The sequence below is a fragment of the Oncorhynchus mykiss genome, chromosome 16, assembly GCF_013265735.2.
Source record: "Oncorhynchus mykiss isolate Arlee chromosome 16, USDA_OmykA_1.1, whole genome shotgun sequence".
Classification (NCBI taxonomy): Eukaryota; Metazoa; Chordata; class Actinopteri; order Salmoniformes; family Salmonidae; genus Oncorhynchus; species Oncorhynchus mykiss.
This window is the reverse complement of record NC_048580.1, coordinates 14,587,156-14,605,890: the sequence shown is the minus strand read 5'-3', so window position 1 is coordinate 14,605,890 and position 18,735 is coordinate 14,587,156. Positions and strand designations below refer to the sequence as shown.

General features: G+C 41.7%; 1 protein-coding gene across 2 annotated transcripts in view; it reads left to right on the top strand.

Moving 5' to 3' along the window:
• grid1b (glutamate receptor, ionotropic, delta 1b) overlaps nucleotides 1–18,735 on the top strand; it is a 390,652-nt gene that overhangs the window by 302,080 nt on the left and 69,837 nt on the right. For both annotated transcript variants that reach the window (XM_036946260.1, XM_036946259.1), the window contains exon 5: nucleotides 9,878–9,931. In XM_036946260.1, the coding sequence (XP_036802155.1) occupies nucleotides 9,878–9,931 (54 nt within the window). The remainder of the gene's footprint in view (nucleotides 1–9,877; nucleotides 9,932–18,735) is intronic.

Genomic DNA, 18,735 nt, shown 5'->3' with positions numbered 1-18,735 from the left:
TGTTCACACTGCTATGCTTTATCTTGGCCAGGTCGCAGGTCATGGCTCACATCAACACCATTATCCCAGAAACTCTAGACCCACTCCAATTTGCATACCGCCCCAACAGATCCACAGATGATACAATCTCTATTGCACTCCACACCACCCTTTCCCACCTGGACAAAAGGAACAAGTATGTGAGAATGATATTCATTGACTACAGCTCAGCATTCAACACCATAGTGCCCTCAAAGCTCATCACTAAGCTAAGGACCCTGAGACTAAACACCTCCCTCTGTAATTGGATCCTGGACTTCCTTACGGGCCGCCCCCAGGTGGTAAGGGTATCCACCACGCTGATCATCAACACGGGGGCCCCTCAGGGGTGTCTGCTCAGTCCCCTCATGTACCCCCTGTTCACTCATGACTGCATGGCCAGGCACGACTCCAACGCCATCATTAAGTTTGTCGAAGACACAACAGTGGTAGACCTGATCAGCATCAACGATGAGACAGCCTATAGGGAGGAGGTCAGAGACCTGGCCGTTTGGTGCCAGGACAACAACCTCTCCCTCAACGCGATCAAGACAAAGGAGGTGATTGTGACTACAGGAAAAGGAGGACCAACCACGCCCCCATTCTCATCGACTGGACTGTAGTGGCGCAGGTTGAGAACTTCAAGTTCCTTGGTGTCCACATTACGAACAAGCTATCATGGTCCAAACACACCAAGACAGTTGTGGAGAGGACACAACAAAACCTATTCCCCCTCAGGATCCTCAAAAGGTGCTACATCTGCACCATCGAGAGTGTCGCTGCCTGGTATGGCAACTGCTCAGCCTCCGACTGCAATGCACTACAGAGGGTATTGCGAACAGCCCAGTATATCACTATTGCTAAGCTTCCTGCCATCCAGGCGGTGTCAGAAGAAGGCCCTAAAAATTGTCAAAGACTTCAGCCACCCTAGTCATAGACTGTTCTCTTTGCTAATGCACGGCAAGTGGTACCTGTAGCGCCAAGTCTGGGTCCAAAAGGCTTCTCATCAGCTTCTACCCCCAAGCCATAAGACTCCTGAACAGCTAATCATATGGCTACCCAGACTATTTGCATTGTCCCCCCTCTTTTATGCTGCTGCTACTCTCTGTTTATAAAAAAAATATTTATTTTACATCAGACTTAGTTTTCTTAAATCTGCATTGTTGGTTAAGCATTTCACTGTAAGGTCTACCTACACCTGTTGTATTCAGCGCATAAGACAAATACAATACAATAGTTCTCTTGAATTTTTTTATCAATTTTCCAAAATGTTTAAAAAACTGTTCTCAGGTTTGTCATTATTGGGTATTGTGTGTAGATTGACTTTGTTTTCGTTAATCTATTTTAGAATAAGGCTGTAACTTACCTCCCCTGTTATTGTAATGGTGAGAGGTTAGCATGTCTTGGGGGTATGATATTTGTGCGTCTGTAACTTTCTCACTCATCATTATTAAGGACTCATTTAGGATTATCTGGAATCATGGTAGCATCCACAATAACGTAGAAGTGTTTAGAAACATATGTTATTATTATTTACAATAAAATTGACTCCAAAATATTAACACTTCAAAAACTTCAAAAACAAACAGCAAATGCATCCAAGAAGTTAGTACAGTCACATGCTTGATTTAATCATTGCGTGCTAGGAATATGGGACCAAATACTACACTTTTGGCTCCTTTAATACACATACTGTATAAGTGAATTTGTTCCAATACCTTTGGTCCCCTAAAATAGTAGAACTATGTACAAAAAGTGCTGTAATTTCTAAATTTGCTATAGATGAAATTACCCTCAAATTAAAGCCAACAGTCTGCACTTTAATATCATAGTCATTGTACAGAGCCTCTATATATATTGATCTCTCTCTATATATATGAATCTTTCACTATATAGATGTCAATATATATGGATCTCTCTATATATGCAGTGCCTTGCGAAAGTATTCGGCCCCCTTGAACTTTGCGACCTTTTGCCACATTTCAGGCTTCAAACATAAAGATATAAAACTGTATTTTTTTGTGAAGAATCAACAACAAGTGGGACACAATCATGAAGTGGAACGACATTTATTGGATATTTCAAACTTTTTTAACAAATCAAAAACTGAAAAATTGGGCGTGCAAAATTATTCAGCCCCCATTAAGTTAATACTTTGTAGCGCCACCTTTTGCTGCGATTACAGCTGTAAGTCACTTGGGGTATGTCTCTATCAGTTTTGCACACCGAGAGACTGACATTTTTTCCCATTCCTCCTTGCAAAATAGCTCAAGCTCAGTGAGGTTGGATGGAGAGCATTTGTGAACAGCAGTTTTCAGTTCTTTCCACAGATTCTCGATTGGATTCAGGTCTGGACTTTGACTTGGCCATTCTAACACCTGGATATGTTTATTTTTGAACCATTCCATTGTAGATTTTGCTTTATGTTTTGGATCATTGTCTTGTTGGAAGACAAATCTCCATCCTGTCTCAGGTCTTTTGCAGACTCCATCAGGTTTTCTTCCAGAATGGTCCTGTATTTGGCTCCATCCATCTTCCCATCAATTTTAACCATCTTCCCTGTCCCTGCTGAAGAAAAGCAGGCCCAAAACATGATGCTGCCACCACCATGTTTGACAGTGGGGATGGTGTGTTCAGGGTGATGAGCTGTGTTGCTTTTACGCCAAACATAACATTTTGCATTGTTGCCAAAAAGTTCAATTTTGGTTTCATCTGACCAGAGCACCTTCTTCCACATGTTTGGTGTGTCTCCCAGGTGGCTTGTGGCAAACTTTAAACGACACTTTTTATGGATATCTTTAAGAAATGGCTTTCTTCTTGCCACTCTTCCATAAAGGCCAGATTTGTGCAATATACAACTGATTGTTGTCCTATGGACAGAGTCTCCCACCTCAGCTGTAGATCTCTGCAGTTCATCCAGAGTGATCATGGGCCTCTTGGCTGCATCTCTGATCAGTCTTCTCCTTGTATGAGCTGAAAGTTTAGAGGGACGGCCAGGTCTTGGTAGATTTGCAATGGTCTGATACTCCTTCCATTTCAATATTATCGCTTGCACAGTGCTCCTTGAGATGTTTAAAGCTTGGGAAATCTTTTTGTATCCAAATCCGGCTTTAAACTTCTTCACAACAGTATCTCGGACCTGCCTGGTGTGTTCCTTGTTCTTCATGATGCTCTCTGCGCTTTTAACGGACCTCTGAGACTATCACAGTGCAGGTGCATTTATACGGAGACTTGATTACACACAGGTGGATTGTATTTATCATCATTAGTCATTTAGATCAACATTGGATCATTCAGAGATCCTCACTGAACTTCTGGAGAGAGTTTGCTGCACTGAAAGTAAAGGGGCTGAATAATTTTGCACGCACAATTTTTCAGTTTTTGATTTGTTAAAAAAGTTTGAAATATCCAATAAATGTCGTTCCACTTCATGATTGTGTCCCACTTGTTGTTGATTCTTCATAAAAAAATACAGTTTTATATCTTTATGTTTGAAGCCTGAAATGTGGCAAAAGGTCGCAAAGTTCAAGGGGGCCGAATACTTTCGCAAGTGTGCCTCTGTGTGCCTCTGTCACAGATACATCTAGAAATCATTTGCAGAACAGGAAACCAAACTAAGCATGCAGTTCTGGATAGTTCACCAGACACTAAAAGCATCCATATTGATTCTCCATGGAAACATCTTTTTAATCCAGGATTAGGCATAATCTGTGTCTGGGAAGCCACCTCTCTGTATGAAACCCCCTTTACTGTTTGTTTTAGTTTGACTTCCATGGATATTATTCCACTCAAGTCCAAAAAGAAAGAGCTATGAACATCATTAATGCTCAAAATGCATCTTAAATGCAGCTGTGGAGACCGTAACCATAGTTACACGACATAGAACATAACAAGGTCCCGCTGATGGTTTCTCAGGGCCCTCGGCAGCTTTCGGCAAATACGTAGCGAGCAAAATCCATTTGGAATCGGTTTGTCTGAAATTAGGTATTATTCTATGCCTCAATGTTTGTCTGGTCAATTCAATGTTTGTCTGGTCAGTCCATTATGCTATCAGTGGGTTTTGTTAATAATCTTTGAAAACTTCCTCTGAGCAAAAAACTGCAAACCACAGAGTTAGAAAATGGAATGCTACAAGAGGGTAAGTGATGCTATTGTTTTGGTTTTCTCAGTGCCACTCTCTCCAGATCTACATGCAATGTCATGATTATTCAGTACCCCTCTAAAGACTTGTGTTAGCTCCCGAGCCAGTGCCTAGGCTTCTGCTCAGTGGGCTAACAGAGTTGTGTGGCGCGCAGCAGACCAGAAGTCAAACCCCAACCAGTCATATGTTAAACAGAAGCATTCATTAGCGTGTAATAAACAGAGTTTAAAAAAACAGTGTCTCAATAGTGTAGACCCGAATGACCTAAAATAATGCATGAATTCATCTTGATGCAAAACAGATCTTCATCCACCATTTTTGGTAGTTTCCATTCTAAGTGAGATGTCTGGTATGCATATGCATATGCATCTGGTTTGCATATGCATGATTAATTAGGGAACATATGGAAAGCGTTGGTGATATTTCTTTATTCTTTGTTCTACATTAAAATGATGCATGGTAAGGCATGGTAAGGCATGCTGTGGCACGTTTTGATTTCACATATCCGATGTGCTTGGTTATGTTTGCAGACACAGGGAGACATAAAGAGCAACACGGACAGGTTCAGTCATACAAGGCCAAAGCAAGTTGTTTTTTCCAGGAGGCCGCTGACAGGAGGACGGTTCATAATAATGTCTGGAATGAAGCAAGTGGAATGGCATCCAACACATGGAAACCATGTGTTTGATTTATTTGATAACGTTCCACCCATTCCGCTCCAGCCTTTACCACGAGCCCGTCCTCCCCAGTTAATGTGCCAGCAACCTCCTGTGCTGGTTTTGCGCTAAACCTAACCCTAACCCATCATTACAGAACATGAGGTACAGTTACCTCCATGTTTTCTTTGTGGTAACAGGGTTATTTTGGTTGCTTATTCTGTATCAGATAATGTGTATTTATTAAGGATCCTCATTACTCTCCCTGGGGTCCAGCAACATACCACATACAGTAATGTGATGATGGTGATAAGGTTCGTTGTAGCTGAGTCGCTAGAGCACGGCAGTTGCAATGCCAAGAAACGTGGGTTCGATTCCAACCACACGTAAAATGTATTTTGACTTTTTTGTTCATTTAGCAGACACTCTTATCCAGAGCGACATACAAGTTAAGTGCCTTGGTCAAGGGCACGTCAACAGAGCTTTCACCTAGTCTGCTTGGGGATTCAACCCAGCAACCTTTTACTTACTGGTCCAACGCTCTTAAACGCTAGGCTTCCTGCCACCGGGTATACACGTATGACTGTAAGTCAATTGGAGAACAGCGTCTGCTAAGTGGCATATATCATATATAATGTGGACCGTCAGTTACCTGACTATATTAAAAGGAAGATAACAGCTGTGTGTTCTTCACATGTAGCCTTTATAATATGCAACCAGATTCCACCTGAAATACATCCTCCTTAAAAAAAATTCGTAATTACTTTTTATGATTTAAATACAATCAGGATGTGTTTATTTTTTAATAGAAGAAGGCTGTTTTGTATTCCTGGTGAGGCGGTTGCCACGACACATTGATTTAATTCAGAGTTCAAACGTGCTTTCACTGACCTCTAGATGCAGATTCCCTGATGGGTTGTCCCCACTAGCTTTCAACTTCCACCACCCACACACACACTGTTTGAATAAGGAACATTTGAACAATGCCTTGATTGTCCCCCTGACCTGACATGTTTAAAATAAAATATTCTCACTAAGGTAGACTTGTGTGTTTTTAGTTTGAGGCCATGCAAACCTTGCATGTATAGATTTATGTAGCATGAAAAAACGGACAAATAGAATATTAAATAAAAATGGATTTTTGAATGTGTTCAACGTTTCAATATTTTATTACTGATTTGATTGCACATTGTGCATAACGTCCTAATGTTCCAGATAGCAGCAAGGCTAAGTGCACATTATTGCTTTAAATACCGGTAGTCTATCTATGTACTTTTAATTTGTGTAGAGAAAATTACTAGTTCGAACTGAATAGAGTAGCCTTGCCTCTCTGTCTAATTGACCCAGTCAGAACCATAGAATAACATGAAATTATAGGTTCTCCATGGCATTATAGGTTCTTTATGTAATTACATGTCTTCTATGGTCAGACACTTGTCACTGTAGTGTTAAGAGTAGTTTCTCCCCTGTACCTCCACTCAGTGGTCTCCCCCTTAGTCCCTCCCTGGTTAAAGGCCGACAGATATACCATTCCCTCCACCAACCTCCCTTAAGGCCTTCTATAGCACACTCTCCATCACCACCCATCATCATGTTATCCAAAGCAACTTACAGCCACTCGTGCATACATTTTACATATGGGTGACCTCAGAACTTGAACCCACTAACCTAGCATTACAAGCACCACGCTCTACCAACTGAGCCACAAAGGGCCACAACTGATACTGCCCAAGTGGTGGCCAGCAATGCAAACATCCACTTTGCCCAGTGCCACTATTGAGAACCCCGTGCTGGAAATCTCAGGAATGCGTTCCAAATGGCACCCTACTTCCTACATGTTGCACTACTTTTGACCAGAGCCCTGTAGGGACAGAGCACTATATAGGGAATAGGGTTCCATTGGGATGCAGGATTGGGCAGAGCAGGGAGGCTTAAATCCCTCTTCTTTATTTTGAATTATGAGGTGTTGTACTTTTTGCTTGTTTGGTTTCTCCAGATACAGTATACATATTTCTCAGTATTTGAATGATGCTACAAATTTCACAGTGATTTTGACGCAAATTAATTTTTATGTACACTTATTTCGGTCAGCCACATTTAAAGTATGTTCTCTTCATGCAGCACAGTCCTTAAACAACACAGTAGTATCCTTTATCTTGTTGCTGTAGGCTGGTAAATATAGTGTGTAGTGTTACATCACTGTTATAACTCAGTAGCTCGGTCAAGGAGAAGAATGACCAAGCAGGCTCAGAGTCATCAGCAGCCTCCGAGATTACTCCTCACGTCCCCGCAAACCACTTCACCTCCCCGCAAACCACCTCAAACCACATCACACAACGGACAGAGGGGACGGGCCACACATAAATATCATCTGCTTTTGGGGACATGTGCGATGATCTTGCATACATGAAATGTGGCATGATATGCAGCTAGACTATAGGCTATAGCAGGGTTCCCCGTGTGCCGATTTTGTTCCACGGATTTTGTTCCCCCCCCCCCAAGTTTTCTCAGCAAAACAAATGTAATAATATACATATCCTATATACACTATCGTTCAAAAGTTTGGGGTCACTTAGAAATGTCCTTGTTTTTGGAAGAAAAGCACATATTCTCTCCATTAAAATAACATCAAATTGATCAGAAATACAGTGTAGACATTGTTAATATTGTAAATGGGTATTGTAGCTGAAACGGCTGATTTTTAATGGAATATCTACAAAGGCGTTCAGAGGCCAATTATCAGCAAACATCACTCCTGTGTTCCAATGGCACTTTGTGTCAGCTATTCCAAGTTGATCATTTTAAAAGGCTAATTGATCATTAGAAAATACTTTTGCAATTATGTTAGCAGAGCTGAAAACTTTTGTTCTGATTAAAGAAGGAATAAAACGGGCCTTGTTTAGACTAGTTGAGTATCTGGAGCATCAGCATTTGTGGGTTCGATTACAGGAACAAAATGGCCAGAAACAAAGCACTTTCTTCTGAAACTCGTCAGTCTATTCTTGTTCTGAGAATTTAAGGCTATTCCATGCTGGAAATTGTCAAGAAACTGAAGATCTCATACAACGCTGTGTACTACTCCCTTAACAGAACAGCGCAAACTGTCTCTAACCAGAATAGAAAGAGGAGTGGGAGGCCCCGGTGCACACCTGAGCAAGAGGACAAGTACATTAGAGTGTCTAGTTTGAGAAACAGAAGCCTCAAAAGTCCTCAACTGGCAGCTTCATTAAATAGTACCTGTAAAACACCAGTCTCAACGTCAACAGTGAAGAGGTGACTCCGGGATGCTGGCCTTCTCAGCAGAGTTCCTCTGTCCAGTGTCTGTTCTTTTGCCCATTTTAATCTTACATTTTTTGACCAGTCTGAGATATGGCTTTTTTTTGCAACTCTGCCTGAAAGGGTTCTTTGAATGTCCCCATAGGAGAACCCTTTGAAGAAACCTTTTTGGTTCCATGTAGAACCCTTTTGGTTTCTGGTAGAAGAGCCCTTCCCACAGAGTGTTCTACATGGAACCCAAAAGGGTTCTACATGGAACCAAAAATTGTTCTCCTATTGGGACAGCTGAAGAACCCTTTTTGGAAACTTTTTTTCTAAAAGTGTGCGTTCTCTGTGTGTTGGGGAGCAAAATAATTACAAACTACCCACATTAGAGCAGCCAGTACAATTATCCATGCAGTATGGCCTACATTGTGAAATTCTGTGACAGGATATATCTGTGAATATTTATGGTCAACATGAACCCAAAGAAGTGTTTACATATGTAACAGCCTTCTTTATGGTAAGGCAGGCAAATGAGGAGCCGTTTGAGAACATCTGTCAGGCCTAATTAGCTTGAGGACAGGAGAATCACATGGGGCGATCCATAGCTTCTCTATTGGGCCCCTTAACTGGCAGATGCTGGACATGTATCTCAACAGAAATGTGCTAGGCGGTTCCAATATGGACACCGTACAACCATAATGTTTTATAAGTGAGTACATGAATACAGAATGGGATGATGAGGGTTATGCCATGTACAGGCCTTACTGGGTTATATCATGTACAGGCCTTTCTTACTGGGTTATACCATGTGTAGGCCGTTATACTATGGGGCGGCAGGTAGCCTAGTGGTTCGAGTGTTGAACTAGTATCCGCAAGATCAAATCCCTGAGCTGACAAAGTAAAATTCTGTTGTTCTGCCCCTCAACAAGGCAGTTAACCCACTGTTCCTAGGCTGTCATTGAAAATAATTTGTTCTTAACTGACTTGCGTAGTTAAATAAAGATAAAATAAAAGGCCTTTCTGGGTTAAACCATGTACAGACCTTTCTTACTGGATTATACCATGTGCAGGCCTTTCTTTCTGCAAATGGCAGTGTAAATGTTTGTTTTTATTGTTAAGTACAAGATAGTTGCTGATGCGATTATGATATATGGCATAGGCCCAAGCAAGCACTGTCATAAAAAATGTACGCTTACGCTGAGCAATTATCATTTTCCAAAACGCAAAGATGTTAGGTGCTGAACAATTTGGCACTACCTATGCTGCACCACTAAGGCATAAAAAAGGCTTGTGGTTTGAACGTTATGGTACACTTACACTTCTGTTGGAACTGGCTGCCAACACAATGGACTGTGGGAAAGACAGTACCACCATGAGAACAACAAAAGAGAAAAACGGAAGGAATTGTACAACCACTATTTTCACAGCTGAGGTGTTTTGTGTAAACGTACTATACAAATTGTTTTGTGTGTGAACGTACTATACAACAAAAATTGTCTCCATGACAAATGATTGGACGGTCATTTTGAACTACCGTCCTGTGTATTTTGGAGACTCTGTAGCTGTGAGGCTTGCATGGATCCAATGATGTTTGTCCATCATGGTTTTCCAAGCCACATGGGTCTTATGTTTGTTCCTTGAATAATTGGATAAAGACAAGACTGTAGACGATTTTACATGGGTCCTGTTGGATAGAAACAGCAGCAATACATCCAAGTCTCCTGGACTCAATTTGCCTTTTCCCTCCACAGTCTTATCTGTCACTATGGTAACCTCTTTATTTCTCTCTCTTTCTTTGCAGGCTGTTGAAACCAACCTGGCTTCAAAGGACAGTCACTGGGTATTTGTCAATGAGGTAAGCGAAGATGAGAGTATTTATGTTGATGCTGCTGACAAATCTCTCTCTCTCTCGCTTCTTTTCTCTCTCTCTCTCTCTTTCTCCTAACTCCTATCTTTGCATTTCCTCTACACTGAGTATAGAAAACATTAGGAGAACCTGCTCTTTCCATTACGTAGACTGACCAGGTGACTCCAGATGAAAGCTGTGATCCCTTATTGATGTCACTTGTTAAATCCACTTCAATCGGTGTAGATGAAGAGGAGGAGACAGGTTAAATAATGATTGTTAAACCTTGAGACAATCAGAGGGTGAATGGGCAAGACAAAATATGTAAGTGTCTTTGAACTGGATGTGGTTGTAGGAGTCAGGCGCACCGGTTTGAGTGTATCAAGAACTCCAATGCTGCTGTGTTTTTCACACTCAATAGAATGGTCCAACACCCAAAGGACATCCAGACAACTTGACACAACTGTGGGAAGCATTGGAGTCAACATGGGCCAGCATCCCTGTGGAACGCGTTCGACACCTTGTTGAGTCCATGCCCTGACGAATTGATCCTGTCCTGAGGGCAAAAGGGGGTGCAACTCCATATTAATAAGGTGTTCCTAATGTTTTGTGCACTCAGTGTATATACCCACAACAACTGCGCGATGCCAATAACAGTGAGTTGACGATCAAGGGAACTGCTTGACGCATTGAGTAGATCAGTAGTCGTTCACAGTTCTACAGCACCTTGCATTGTGTGTGTCTCACATCCTTCAGTCACTCTGCACACTGATAGAGCTCTAACAAAATATGTGCTCATTGTTTGATACAACAAAACTCCTGCACCATTATGAAGATGTGGCCAAAATTGCATTTGAAACTCCCTAATAAGAAAGAGACATGACAGTTCCAATTTAGTTCATTATTTCCTTGATCGATTTCCACATCATAGATTTCTCTCTGGACTCAACTATAATTGTACTTACGTGTTCTCTCGTTACAAGCGTTGCCAACTGGCTAAGAATTCCTAAAAGTTTCCTCTCTGTTGTTTCAATTTCAATATGCCTGAGTCTCCCACATCCACTTCAGACATCTTTTAAGCATTTGCAGTTTTGTAAAAACACTTCTCATTTTATAAATGATAAATGGCAAACTGTCATCTCTTAACCAATTTTCTAATTTTGCTCCTATGAGTGCGTCCAAAATGGCAGTATTTTCCCTATAATGTGTACTACTTTTGACCAGAGGCCTATGGGCCCTGGGTCCAGGTCAAAAGTAGTACTCGATAGGGATTAGGGTGCCATTTGGGACTCAACCCTAGGTCTTAGCCATAGACATAGTCTGGGTCTCTGTACCACTAGGACGCCACACTTCGTTTTCAGCAGTAACTGTGCCCGAAGCAGAGTCAGACAGTGGTCCTGTCCCAATAGCCATACTAGTTTACTAAATAGTATGCGAAAAAGTAACATTTTGTAGTGTGTGAAATTTTGAAAGTAGTACTCCAAATGCATTATTTAATGCGCGATTGCGTTGACTCCCGCCATTCGTTTATTTTGGTAGAGCATATCTGATTATCAGATTATCAGAGTCAGAAAAGATGAGTGTATTCTACCAGATCAAACACTGAAATTAGTATGCAGTTTAAGAATGTAGTGCACTAGCATTAGTATTCGGATGCGGCCAATGTCTCAAAGACATCTACCCAGGTCTCAGTATGTCTGCTCTAACACTGTGCTGATGTAAACAACCCTGCCCTTTAATCCAGCCTGTTCATTGGAGGCCAATTAAAAGTAGCAGGGTCTGCTCAGAATGCAGCCAGGCAGCAGTAGAGAGAGTTGATGAGGGTTTGAGAGTACTGTAGCTGCAGGTGTACTGGCCTCCTGTGGAGCTGGAGCTGCCTCGCCCAGACTGCCCAATGGCGGGCAGAGAGCCGTGGTTGTTGTGATGTCACAGCCTACCAGAGATAAGTCTTATTTATTATTATGAGTGTTCCTAATGTTCGCTGATGCCGGGAAAGTGGGAATGGGGGGGGGGGAGATGACGCAGCGGCAGATGGTGCTTTAATCGATTTTGTGTTTGTGTGTTGCCAGTGTATAAAACGAAGGAAGACGTCGTGCTGGTTTGTGTTGCTGAGTGATTTGGCTGTCACTTAGGTCTACACATGGCATGGGATATTATACAGTGTTGTGTTGTGTTTCCATTAAGCTAATTTGTGTATGTTAGTGTACTCATTGTGAGTATACTCATTGTGAGCCCGCATCAGAAATGGGTGAACCGTCTTCTGTACATAATCTGAAAATATAACGAGGAGGAAGTCTTTCTGTGCTTTTTATCAACTCAAAGATATTTTGAAGGTAACAATCCAAGTTCATGAATAATTTAAATGAACACATGAAAATTACATTTTATTTTGTTGGTCTTATCTCTCTTCTCTTTGTGAAATATTCCTTTACATGAAATGTGTTGGAAGATGAATCCAGGGGCATTTTACTTATATAAGTACTATCTATGTCTGCAGTCTAGAATGGATATTCCTGCTCTTTGAAACCCCACATACACGTCAATGTTAGAGAGAAAGAAAGTACAATTCTTGTTCAGTGTCGGTCGATATACAATAACAGTCAAAAGTTTGGGCACACCTACTCATTCAAGGATTTTTCTTTATTTTTACTATTTTCTACATTGTAGAATAATAGCGAAGGAATCAAAACTATGAAATAACACATATGGAATCATGTAGTAACCAAAAAAGTGTTATATATTTTATATATTCACAGACTTCAAGTAACAGACACATCTCAACATCAACTGTTCAGATGAGACTGCGTGAATCAGGCCTTCATGGTTGATTTGCTGCAAAGAAAGCAGTACTAAAGGACACCAATAAGAAGAAGAGAATTGCTTGGACCAAGAAACACTAGCAATGGACATTAGACTGGTGGAAATCTGTCCTTTGGTCTGATGAGTCCAAATTTGAGAGTTTTGGTTCCAACCACCATGCCTTTGTGAAACGCAGAGTAGGTGAACAGATGATCTCCTCATGTATGGTTCCCACCATGAAACATGGAGGAGGTGTGACGGTGTGAGGGTGCTTTGTTGGTGACACTGTCAGTGATTTATTTAGAATTCAAGGCACACTTGACCAGCATGGTTACCACAGCATTCTGCAGCAATACGCCATACCATCTGGTTTGCGCCTAGTGGGACTATCATTTGTATTTCAACAGTACAATGTCCCAACACACCAGGCTGTGTAAGGGCTATTTGACCAAGAAGTGAAGTGATGGAGTGCTGCATCAGATGACATGGCCTCCACAATCATCCAACCTCAACCCAATTGAGATGGTTTGGGATGAGTTGGACTGCAGAGTGAAGGAAAAGCAGCCAACAAGTGCTCAGCATATGAGGGAATTCCTTCAAGACTTATGGAAAAGCATTCCAAGTGAAGCTAGTTGAGAGAATTCCAAGAGTGTGCAATGCTGTCATCAACACAAAGGGTGACTACTTTGAAGAATTTCAAATATAAAATATATTTTTTGTTTAACAATTTTTTGGTTACTCCATGATTCCATGTGTTATTTCATAGTTTTGATGTTTTCACTATTATTCTACAATGGTGAAAGTAGTAAAAAATAAAGAACAACCATGGAATGAGTAGGTACGTCCAAACTTTTGACTGGTACTGTATATATATATATATATATATATATATATATATATATATATATATATATATATATTATTATATATTATTATTATTATTATTTTTTACCTTCAGATCTTTTTTGTTGTTGTTTAATTACATTTCGTATCAGTCAAACAGAATAAGAAAAATGATTCTAAATATACATTTCAAAGTCTTATGATATTGATTTTCTTTGAAGAGAGATTACTGTAGATCAGACGTTTTTCCAGAGTTGTGTAGAAACACGTACTGTGAGTAGCGTGCACTGTTCATTTATCTTCAATAACTATGTTTCTTTTGAGGCTGCTTTTTCAAAACTATTTATAGTTTTTCTGTCAGAACCAGAAAATATGTTTACTTCATAATGTATTGCATGTTATGGTTCTAGTACAACCATACTGCACTCTCACCCTACAGTATGTAGCTAGCTTTTCCTAGCTGGTACACTCTAACCTTGGTGTTGTTTTATCAGACATATCCTCCTGAACACTGCTGTAGCTTTACCTTAATTATTAATCTGATACAGAGAGTTTAGAGGCCCAGGCCAAGATCAACACTACTCTGTCTACATAAACATGAGTCTTTATGGAAGACCGGGCCAGGGGTTAAACAGTTGTGTGCTCCATCAAAATATCCTTATGTTATAAGTCCATAGTCTATCTCCCATCATCCATCTCCTGGGCCACACTCCTGTCTGGAGCTTGAGATTCTACAGTAGGTCGGCTCCAATCTTCGGGACTGTTGGATGACCAGATGGTCTGTCCTGGGGGTCGGCAGGATAGAGGCACAGCCTGCACAGCACCTGAAGATGTTGGACACATCGGAGTGTGAAATCAGGAGGGGCATTTGAGGCCAGGAGAAGAGAGTGCTAACACTAACCCCCAGCCCGCCCAGATCTGCACTGATGTGGGAAAGAAACAATTCAATTTAATGGGAAAAATATGTTCACAGTTGACACATCCAGTAGGATGCTCTGTACTGCACTGCTGTACGTAAACTTTTCTTTGGGGGATAGACGGAGGCAAAGTCATTGTTATCCATCGGGTGACTGGTTGATCCTTATTGGGGTCATCACTTCGAGCCCCTAGCAAAACACAAAACAATGGCGGACAATTTCTCTCCCCTCGGACAGAGATATTAGAGAAAGTAAGAGATAGGAATCCCAATGGGTAATGAACGAAGGGAACATCACCCAGTAGACTGTCAACTAAATGTGTTCAAGTTGTCATGCTGCATCATGCGGTTGCTAAGCTAATCATCACACTTCTCCAAGTCAGGGTATGTGCCGTGTTCACGTGCTAGGATTAACAAACTCCCACATTTTTGACTAGCTAACTGGTTGAAAGCGGCACGTGTATAATTACAACCAGTTAGTTAGCGAGTCTGACATTTTTGAGTTTCCTAGTTCCAACTAGCACTTGAACGCGGCATTAGTCAAGAAACTTTCCTATTTTCGTACAATATAGAGTAAACACAAAAATATGGATATTTTAGCCACACCCGTTGCTGACTAGTGTATAAATGTAAGCACACATACATGCATTCTCAATTGACAAAAATTGGTAGGAGAATCCCCTCACTGAAGAGCTCAGTGACTTTCAACATGGACATTGGCCATATTTATACAACAATATGGCTATTTCAGCCACACCCAATGCTGACTAGTGTATTAAATCAAGCACACATACATGCATTCTCCATAGACAAAAATAGGCAGTAGAATGCCTTTATTGAAGAGCTCAGTGACTTTCAGCATGGCACTGTCGTAGGATGCCAACTTTCCAACAATTTCTGCCCTGCTAGAACTGCCCCCATCAACTGTAAGTGCTCAGCCGCGAAGCGGTAGACCACACAAGTTCACAGAACAGAACCGCCAAGTGCTGAAGCGTCTAGAATGTAAAAAAAGTAAGTTTTTTTGGTTGCAACACTCACTACCGAGCATTTCACTACACCCGCAATAATATCTGCTAAACACATGTGACCAATAACATCTGATTTGATTTGAGTTCCAAACGGCCTCTGGAAGCAACATCAGCACAATAATTGTTCGTCGGGAGCTTAATGAAATGGGCTTCCATGGCCGAGCAGCCGCACACAAGCCTAAGATCACCATGCACAATGCCAAGACTCTGAAGTGGTGTAAAGTTTGCCGACATTGGCCTCTGGAACAGTGGAAACACGTTCCCTGGAGTGATGAATCGCTCTTCACCATTTGGAGAAATCTGGGTTTGACGGATGCCAAACCTTACTTGCCCCAATGCATAGTGCCAACTGTAAAGTTTGGTGGATGAGGAATAATGGTCTGGGGTTGGATTTATTGGTTCGGTCTAGGCCCCTTAGTTTGATTGAATGGAAATCTTAACGCCAAGGCATACAATGACATTCTAGACTAGTCAGTGCATCCAACTTTGTGGCAACATTTTGGGGAAAGCCCTTTCCTGTTTCAGCATGAAAATTCCCCCATGCACAAAGCGAGGTCCACACAGAAGTGGTTTGTTGAGACCGGTGTGGAAGAACTTTACTGGCCTGCACAGAGCCCGGACCTTAACCCTATCGAAAACCTTTGGGAATTGGAACGCCGACTGCGAGCCAGGCCTAATCGCCAAATATCAGTGCCCGACCTCACTAATGGTCTTGTGGCTGAATTGAAGCAAGTCCCCTCAGCAATGTTCCAACATCTAGTGGAAAGCCTTCCCATGATTTTGGAATGAGATGTTCAACGAGCAGGTGTCCACAAACCTTTGGTCATGTAGTGTATGTAACGCCACGATTCCAAAGCTATACGATATTACATAGAACAAGTTAATTATCTCACATCTCTTGTGAGAGATGTTGTACTTCCTGTAACGAAATTCTGTAACGAAATTCATACTAATTTTGTGTTTTTGAGCTAACTTCCAGTTAACTCCCATTCAATCCTTGAAGGAAAGCTCTCCTTGTCCCAGAATCGCCCAGAAAGCACCATGCGGCTCATTGATCATGCATGGGCAAAATTCACAATGGACGTTCATTTCCAATGGAGTGTCCTATCTCCTCAAAAGTATCTCTCCCTCGGATCTAAAACTTGCCTTTGTCTGTGGTAACTAGTGACAACCCTAAAACCAGTACTAACCCCCACCCTCCATGACAGTTACTTTCAAATTAAAATACATCTAATTGTACCGTACCCCAATAATATTGTTGAATAACATTGTTGCAGAGAAGGGCTTGTTAGCTAGCCACAGAGTTTGAATCATCTTAGCCGTTTTCTATAAAAGCTCAGCTAGGAATGCTAGCTAGCTAACATTAGCTAAACTGCGCCTGGACTCGGGACCTAATAGGCATATACAGTAGACATGTCACATAGGATTCAGGAGCCAGCTGGTTAGATATTATTCAACCATGGGCAACAACATCTGGCTACTAGTTTGTTTTCACCAAAATATGTTAAACTCATAGCTAGTTTCTCCAGTGACCACCGCATTTAGAAGGATATCCACTGACTGAAAAGTAGCTAGCTAGCATGCTGGCTCACATTGGCCAAGCAGTACCCAATTGCTAACTATTACAGTTAGCTAATCGTGGATGCCAAACGACTCCGCTAGCTAGACTCAGGAGCCCACTGGTTAGACATGATAACACCATGGACAACAATAACTGGTGACTAATTCGTTTTCAGACAAATATGTTCAACTCATATTTACTGTAGTTTATCCACTGACCACTGCTTTTAGGAGGCTAGCTAAATTACTGAAATGTAGCTAGCTGGCACACTAAAGGCAGTAGCCACTACTAGCCAACTAATTGTGGATTTGATACATTTGGGCAAACTTGCTCATATCAAGCAACAGGCAGTTTGTGGAAAGGAAAAATCTGTGTGATGTCACACACCCAAAAAGGCTTAACCAATCACCCGATGTAGCTCATTAATGTATTAATGACTTTGCCTCTGGTTATCCTATGAAAGCAAATGTTGCATACTGTACACCATATACCCTATTACCTATGACAGGGTGAAAACTACAACCAAAAAAGAATATGTCTCCAGATTTAACAAAACATCTGTGTGTAAAACTTTGGCATCTTTATATATATGGACAAAATACCAACGTGATGATGAGTAAAACATTACCCACACTGCTTCAATTTATTATTTTTATCAGAGCATCTGCCATTGAATAATTTGTCAGCTCAGTTTTGTGATGAGATATTATTTTTTAAAGCTTTGACCAGCATTTATTTCCTCCATATCACGTTATAGTTGTGGGGTAAATTAACCATGCATCACTGCCAAATGGTCAGTACCAGATGTGTCTGTTATTATTATCATGTCATGCGAGAATTCTCTCTCTGATTGACGTGGAAGTGATACAGAACAGTAGGCTTCCCTGCTGCTTCAGACAAAAATGGGGTGGTATCCCGGGATACAGATTAAGCCCCAAAAATACTTTTCAATTGAGATTCACCATTAAGTTTGCTTTTTAGGCTTAATCTGTATCCAGGAAACCACCGTTGAGGTGGGCCTGACAGTGTCAGGAATCAGGAGTATGGACATGCTATGCCAGGCAAAGTGCAGACTGGAATTGTGCAAGCCCGCCTGGGTTCATTTCCCAGTCCCACAGGGCTGAGGGAAGCCCAAGCCAGCAGAAAATACGATAAAAACAAACAAAGTCTGAGAAGACAAGCCAACAGCTGTGGTGGTGGGGTGAGCAGGGAGCCGGGGGCCAGGGGCTTGCAGTGGCTGACTAGCACATATCCAGGGGGTGGATGCGGCAGGTGAGGTGATGGGGCCTTGGACCGGGTGGGTCTCCCAGGAAGGAGCTCAGAGTTTGCCTGCAGGCTGAGTGAGCACTGTGATGTAAACAGCAAGCAGACCCAAGGAAATAGGAGGTGAAGGAAGAAGCTCTTTCATGCAGCAAAGCATCCATATTCATACTCATCGGAGAGATTTCTTAATACGGTCACCGTACACAGGGACTCTGTCCACCTTGTCATAGTTGGTAGTCTGTAGTAACAGGCAGGACAGTTTTTGTTTCATCTTTTTTTATGCTGTAACATGTCTCCCCTTCTCTCCCCTCCTTTCCTCGTGTCTCTCCTTCTCCCCTTCTCTCCGCCTCTCCCCTCCTTTCCTCTTGTCTCTCCTTCTCCCCTACTCTTCCCCTCTCCTCCT